The sequence below is a fragment of the Rhinichthys klamathensis genome, unplaced genomic scaffold (assembly GCF_029890125.1).
Source record: "Rhinichthys klamathensis goyatoka isolate OS25496 unplaced genomic scaffold, OSU_Roscu_1.1 h1tg000027l_1, whole genome shotgun sequence".
Taxonomy (NCBI): Eukaryota; Metazoa; Chordata; class Actinopteri; order Cypriniformes; family Leuciscidae; genus Rhinichthys; species Rhinichthys klamathensis.
In genome coordinates this window covers 1,610,001-1,618,230 of record NW_026606577.1, presented here as the reverse complement: position 1 = coordinate 1,618,230, position 8,230 = coordinate 1,610,001, and the positions used below count along the sequence as shown (strand labels likewise).

Genomic DNA, 8,230 nt, shown 5'->3' with positions numbered 1-8,230 from the left:
ACAACATTAAAAGCTTGATTTTCACCACAGGGGGACTTTAAATTATTTGTCAATTCAAAATGTCATTAAATTGAGTTTATATATTCATTTAAATACGCATGAACTACTGATCTGCTAAGCGCAGTGTTCGTTAAAGTTGGGTTATAATAAAGTATGCTAATCATTTCATTGCAGCAGTAGAAAGACCCTTATCCAGTCGCCATCTATCTGCAAGTGTCCCATAAGGACATCTGCAAAGGAAAGTGTTCTGCTTTAACTGCAGAGGTCTCCACATCCCCTCACACACCTTTACCAGACCGTGGTTCCTTCCTACAGAGAGCAAGAGGCGGAGGAGAGGAAAGAGATCGTAGATACGCATCCTAGTTGAAGTCAATGAGAACTTCTCTTCGGAGGAAACGGGCGCTTGTGAAGGAGCTTCGGGACGTCTGGAGATCACAGAGATGCTTTTGATGGTCTCAGCCGGTGATATCGCTCCGCTCATGTTCAGAACAAAACTGAGAGACCATTTCAATGACTCAATGTGCTCGTTTTGAGGAGCAAAGGAGACGTTTCTGTAGGATTTTCAGTCCGGAGACGTGATGTCAGCCAGCGCTCGCGCCCTGCTCTTAGGTAAGTTTTCTCCTCGTGCTTGTGTGAGTGATGTTTCTGCAGCACGTGTCAAATGTGATCAGTTGGAGAGATTTATTGGTAGACTTTGTAGTAGTTTATTTGGTTGGTGATGTCAGTAGTTTCTACTAATGTTACTTTTATACGACAATTGACACAAAAAACGATCAGATTATGGCAAGCTGTTTTAACATTTTCTGGCTATACCGGTATCTATTATGGTTGCCTACAACTATTTTAAGGAGGCTAATCCAGTATCTTTTCAAGTTTCATAGTAACTTTTTAACTAGACAATCACTATTTCATTTGTTTTTTGTCTAGTAACAAATTTATTTATTTTGCGATGAATTATAGGTGTCTGTGGTTCAGATGTCAACTATTCACTTCCGATTCTATTCCATTTGTTGCTGGTATAGATTTTACTCGGCACATTTTATTGTTTACTTGTTATATGTAATGGATTAGTCAGAATAACTATTTTATAGTTCAATCTTATCAGTTGATTAAAAAGGAATTAAATATTAAAGTGGCTTGCCATCACCAGGTATACTTCAACCTTCCTTGTGTGCTGTATTATTCAGCATCCGGATATATTATGCATTCATGTATTAATGCCTTCCTGTCCATTAATTAAGTTATGATTGCATGTGTTGTCCACGAATGATCTTAAATGCATGTTTCGCAGCCTTTTTACTAACTCTCTGCGTTGCAATTTTTTTAACTGATACAAGTAGCCTACTGAAAAAGAAAGTTGAAATTAATTTGAATGCAAATTACTTTTAATTTTTTTTTCTCCATGTTTCTGCTATTAAGAATGCAGATATTTAGTGTTAGAGTCTGACACGTAGGGTGAAGTCAAGTAAAAAGGGTCACTTTTTGGTCTGAGGCAGCTTTAAAATGTCTCTGCAGATTTTCCAGACTGCGCATTTTTGTGTTAAGTCGGGTCCCTTCTATCTTTTTATGTTAAAAATATGTAACAAAAACCAACAACTGTTTAAACCCAAGAGCTATTTAAATGTCAGAAGTCTCCCTCGGTCTCCTTCATCACTATATTCAGTTATATTAAAATGCGCCAGTGTTTCAAAACCATCATTGTGAACAAAGAAAGGAATGCTATGTAATGTGAAAAGTTGCTATTATCAGTTTAGGTTATTCATCTTATATTTTCCCTTCAATACTGCACACCCTAACAAACTCAGACCAATCAAACCAGTACATGCATGTCAAGTATTATTGTCTAACTGGCATATTTTACCTGATGGCCTATTTGACCAGACATCATCCTACATATAATTAGATTTGCATGTCCTTAAGGAAATGTCAGTTCTCAGTTGTAAGTCAGCAAAACAAATAGTAGTAACGTTTTAGGAAAGCTTAGGTTTTAGGCTTTGGTTCTGTGTAAATTAAATACTGCATCAGCCCTAAACTCACTGCTGTCGTGACGTTCAGGTCGTGTCTTATTTCCATTTGGCTGCTGGTGAATCAATACATGAGTTTGAAGTTGTGTGTAAGCCATTTTACTTGTAATGGGATATATTTCAGAGTGGATCTGGATATTCAATGAGGGAAAATGTGGATGAGACTTGATTTTATCCATTGGGAATTTATTGTATAATGAAAAGAGGTCTCTGTATGACGGGTGGTTGGAGGAGAGTAATTGAAAAAATAAGATGGCTTGATGACGTCAGACGAAAAAGGGTGTTGTTTATTGTGTTTTGAAGAAAACCGCAGTAACAAGCACTTTTTTTCATTTGGAATAACTTGAATCATTCACGATAAGACTAGAAACAGGTAATACTAATTTAATGCTGACTAGTTCACCAAAAAATTAAAATTATGTCATTATTCATACATATACTCACCCTCATGTTGTTCCAAACCCATATGAGTTTCTTTCTTCTGTAGAACGAAAAAAGAAGATATTTGAATTCAAAGAATGAAGGTAACCAGACAGTTGACGGTAGCCATTGACTTCCACTGTATTTTTTTTTCCTACTATGGACGTCAAATGGGTGCCGTCAACTGTATGGTCACCAAAATCTTTTAAATATCTTCTTTTGTGATGACAGTATTTTCATTTTTGGGTGAACTATCCCTTTAACTTCTGTAGCACTGCATGCTCTGTAAATTACCGCAACATGTGTGCTTTCCTTTCCTGCAGTTTACTAAAGTGTTGTGACTAGACAATAAGTGGCACAGAGAGACACGAGGTGCTTGAGTCCTCAGACTCGCAAACATACAGCAGCAAACGCCACAGCAATTATCATGATGAGCGCTTTCATTAGTTGCATTAAAACAACTGTGCTAGACAAGCCATGCAAACAACAAAACATATCACAACACCATCATTCACCCCGCAGACACGCCAACACAACACAAGAGTAGGTGTATAGTTGTCTATCTATCTATCTATCTATCTATCTATCTATCTATCTATCTATCTATCTATCTATCTATCTATCTATCTATCTATCTATCTATCTATCTATCTATCTATCTATCTATCTATCTATCTATTTATGGCATTGAGATTATTTGGTTGGGCTTTTCTTCTGTAAATATTAAATAATTGATCATTGTCTAATAGTAAAGAACATCTTATTTCCTACAGCAACAGTTATTACTCCTGCAGGTCTAAATAGATGTTTTCTGAATAGCACAATCTGTTTTGTTTGTTTGATTATTCTCTCTCCTAGAGCAACTGCTTTTTTCCCTCAGAAATGTGCTCATGATGGGGTAGTAATGGCAAGGTGCTGCCAAAGCTAAATGTGTTACTTTTCAGATTATATTTGAAGGGCTGGATAGATTCATTGATACTTTTCTCATTAAATGCTGTGCTATTTGACATTAAAGTTTAAGATTTGTGCAACAAAATGTTATATATATATAGAAATTAGGGACACACACAATATATATATATATATATATATATATATATATAGGGATGCACGATATATTGCCCACCATATCGGTATCGGTAGGCTATATGTTCTTTTTTAATGTTATCGTTATCGGCCCAATAAAAAAATTCTGGCGATATATATTAAAGCCGATAAATAATGGATTATATCCTTCACCTGAGACACTTCAGATGCACACTGTTCAGATGCACACTGATCACCCGATATTGTGCATATTAATTTCCTCTATTATATATTATATTATGTTATAAATAAATAAATTATATATATATATATATATATATTATTTTTTAACATTTTTATATATTATTATTCAGTTTTAAGATTTGCACAACGGAAAGTCTTTGTTATATATTATCCAGTTTTAAGACTAGATATATAAATATTAGTCATGCATGCATGATGATATACCATGTCAATTATCTGCCTATTTCATTTATTAAAAATGTAACATCTGATATAAAAATGAAAACACTTCCCCTATTTTTATTTTTAGATGACATTTGCCAAAATTTAAGGTTCACTTAAATTTATTTGTAAAAACACTAATACATTAATAACACGGTTAAATGTCATTTTTAGCAAATCTCAAGATGAATATGCATTTTTCGTATTCTACATTATAATTTTGTGATGTCTGAATTCCTTTGTAGTATTTGGTTATTAGTTTGTTTTTTATTTAAACAATATAGTATAAAATTGTAATATCCGCCTGTTGTTTTTATTATTGACCATACCATAAAAATGATATGCAAGCTGAAGTTTAACCTTTGTATGGTGTTCATATTTTTGTTATTCAGCCAGTGTTCGTGGGTCTGGTGGACCCGCTGCATTTTGGGGTTTTTAATTCAACATAATCAAACAATTTATGTTAAAATACTCAACAGATGTTTACTTTATCCCAATTACAAGCATTATAAACAGCATATATGGTTAATATTTTCCCTTTACCATTGTTAGATCACATTTAAGAATTGCAACCTTGTGCGGGAACGGCAGGGGTAGAAACAAAACGTCTCGGGTTACGTCTGTAACCCTCGTTCCCTGAGAAGGGAACGAACGCTGCGAAATCGACACTACGGGGAATGCCCTTAGCATGACGCGTCTGAAGCCTGAATAAAACTAGTCCAATCCTGATTGGTGCTGCGTGATGACGTCAGCCGTGACATCGTAGGTGACGGTGAGCGGAACTATAAAACGGGCGCCGGAACCCGGAAGCGGCAGCTTTAAATAGTCCGAAGCAAGTCGTCTCTAGGGGCGCGAAGAGTGTGGCCGAGGGACGCAGCGTTCGTTCCCTTCTCAGGGAACGAGGGTTACAGACGTAACCCGAGACGTTCCCTTCCGAGGGAACTCCGCTGCGTCGAAATCGACACTACGGGGAACGCAATGCCCACTGCGCCACACTAAGAGAGTACGCCCTGGTGTGAAGCAATCTGGCACACTCAAGACGAGAGAACCTGTGAACCCGGTGTAGAGGTCAGATCCAAACTGTAATGTCTTATAAACGTGTGAGGGGAGGCCCAGCCTGCGGCATCACAGACCTCCTGAAGGGAAACACCCGCAAGAAGGGCTTTAGAGGAAGCCACTCCTCTCGTGGAGTGGGCCTTAAGCAGAAGAGGTGAAGGCAGGTTGCGCACCTCGTAAGCTGCCGAAATAGCTTCCACAATCCATCTACTTATAGTCAGCTTGGAAGCAGGAGAACCCTTTTTAGGCGCCCCAAAGCACACAAAGAGCTGGTCCGACTTTCTCCAGCCTGAGGATCTCTGCATATAGACCTCCAGGGCTCGGACCGGGCACAGTAAATGAAGGTTAGCTTGCTCAACCGACACATGGGGTGGAGGATGAAAAGCCTGGAGGATAATAGACCGTGCCACATTTGAGGGCACTTTAGGGACATAGCCCGGTCTAGGATGGAGAATAGCCTTTACCTTGCCGGGAGAGAACTCGAGGCAAGAAGGAGCGACCGATAGAGCCTGTAAGTCCCCAACTCTTTTAAGGGACGTGATGGCAAGCAGGAATGCTACCTTAAAAGACAAAAATTTCTCCGACACCTCACCCAGAGGTTCGAAGGGCGCCAGGGATAACCCTTCGAGGACCACTGTTAAGTCCCACGAAGGAACTCTGGACTGGGTGACAGGCCTCATCCTCCTTGCTCCACGAAGGAAACGAACAATAAGAGGGTGCCTCCCCAAGGTGCCCACCCCTAAAGGCGTGTGGAAGGCAGCCACGGCCGCCACATAGACCTTAAGCGTGGACGGGGAGAGCCCGTCAGAGAAGCAGTTTTGAAGGAACTCCAGCACTGAAGCCACTGGGCAGTTAACTGGGTCCAAAGAGTGATCTCTACACCATAAAGAGAACACATTCCACTTCAAAGCATATAGTTTCCTCGTGGAGGGGGCTCTAGAGTTTAGAATGGTCTCAACAACCTCGGTTGAGAGACCTGCATTTATGAGCTGGTCCCCCTCAGGGGCCAGACCCACAGTTTCCATAGCTCTGGACGAGGGTGAAAAATTGTGCCCTCTGCTTGAGAAAGAAGGTCCCTCCTGATCGGGATTTGCCACGGAGGACCTGCTAGGAGGACCACGATGTCCGAGAACCATACTCGGGCCGGCCAGTACGGGGCTACTAGAAGTAGGCTGACTCCGTACCGCCGGACCCTCTCTAGAACCCCTGGGAGCAGAGCGATCGGGGGAAAGGCATACAGACGTAGCCTCGGCCACGTCTGTACCATGGCATCCAGTCCCAGAGGAGCTGGATGGGTAAGGGAGTACCATAGCGGACAGTGAGAATTCTCTCGGGAGGCAAACAGGTCCACCTCCGCCTGACCGAACTCCTTCCATATTAACTCCACCGACTCGGGGTGGAGTCTCCACTCCCCGGGCCTCAGCCCCTGCCTCGACAGGATGTCTGCTCCCAAATTGCTGTCCCCCGGGATAAACATTGCTCTGATTGACAGAAGTTTTCCCTGGGACCATAGGAGAACTTGATGCGCCAGTCTGCACAGAGGGCGCGACCTCAAGCCCCCCTGACGGTTTAAATATGAGACCACCGACATATTGTCTGTTCGCACTAGAACATGATGACCTCTGAGGTCCGAGAGGAAATGCCTGAGAGCCAGAAACACTGCCATCATCTCCAGGCAATTGATGTGCCAAGAAAGATGATGGTCCCTCCAGAGACCTCTGGTGTAGCGGCCTTCCATTACCGCACCCCAGCCTGTGAGGGATGCATCCGTGGTCAAAATTTTCCTCTGACACGGTGCTCCCAACACAGGACCCAGGGACAGGAACCACGGTTTCTTCCACATGATCAAAGAATGAAGGCATCTGCGCGTTACTTTGATCGTGCGAAAAGGGTTCCCCCTCGGGGAAAACCCTCTGGTCCTGAGCCACCACTGCAGGGCCCTCATATACAGCAGGCCAAAAGGAATAACGTTGGACGCTGCTGCAAGAAGACTCAGAACCCTTTGGAAATGTTTGACAGTGACAGCCTGGCCTAGTTTGATACTCGTTACTGTGGTCAGGATGGAGTCTATACGAGCGGGAGACAGCTGTGCCCGCATCGTGACTGAGTCCCAAACCACCCCCAGAAAAGTTGTTCTCTGTAGGGGAATTAACGAACTTTTCTTGACATTGAGCCTTAACCCCAAGCACTTCAGGTGATGCAGAACAACATCTCGATGTTGAACCGCCAACTCCAGCGACTGCGCCAGTATCAGCCAGTCGTCGATATAGTTGAGGATGCGAATGCCTTGAAGTCTCAAAGGAGCAAGAGCAGCATCCATGCACTTCGTGAAGGTGCGAGGGGACAGTGCTAGGCCGAACGGAAGAACCCTGTATTGATACGCTACTCCCCCGAAAGCGAATCTCAGGAACTTCCTGTGCTGAGGAAGGATGGAGATATGGAAGTAAGCATCCTTTAGATCTATGGTGACAAACCAGTCCTCGGATCTGATTTGACTCACAATTAGAGGTATAGTTAACATTTTGAACCTGTATCTCCTCAGAGACCGATTCAATACCCTGAGATCTATAATCGGGCGCAACCCCCCATCCTTCTTGGGAACTATGAAGTACCGACTGTAGAACCCGGTTTCCCAATCTTGAGGAGGAACACGTTCTATGGCCTCCTTTGCCAAGAGGGACTGAACTTCCTGTTCCATGACCTGACCCTGCTCTGGTTTGACCAGCGTATGAACCACTCCGCTGAATCGAGGTGGACGATATTCGAACTGAATTCTGTACCCCTTCTCTACTGTGAGCAGGACCCATTGAGATATATCTTGAAGACCCTTCCAGGTGTCTAGATAATCCACTAAGGGGATCAGCCTCTCGGGACTGACCTCTGGTCTTAAAATAGAAATATCGGTGACCTGAAGCATTTGACTGGCAGGAACTAACCGACTTAATATTCCTGCAGACCTCGTGAGAGGGAACACAATGCGCGGAGCCGCAGATTTTACGGGCGGACACTGCACCTTGCATTCGCTGGAAACCGATGCGTCCCGAAGCGCACGTGGCGGCGGGCAGCATACATCGATTTCCTGAGGGCTCCGTGAAGGAGCGAGCTGTTGTTGCTCGATCACGGAGGGGACCCCCCTCAGAGGCCTGCGCAACGCATCAGGACCTCTTTGACGAAGCCTTCCTAGCCTGAATGACAGTCCTCAGATCTGCCCTCGGTTTGGAAGACTTCGTTTGAGAGTG

The 8,230-nt window shown here is 42.9% G+C and overlaps 1 protein-coding gene across 1 annotated transcript in view; it reads left to right on the top strand.

Annotated features, from left to right (window-relative positions):
- The first annotated feature begins 413 nt into the window (after positions 1 to 413).
- Positions 414 to 8,230, top strand: part of LOC130078618 (CXADR-like membrane protein) — a 79,866-nt gene continuing 72,049 nt past the window's right edge. The window contains exon 1 of the mRNA XM_056244193.1: positions 414 to 609. Within this exon, the coding sequence (XP_056100168.1) occupies positions 579 to 609 (31 nt within the window). The 5' untranslated portion in view covers positions 414 to 578. The remainder of the gene's footprint in view (positions 610 to 8,230) is intronic.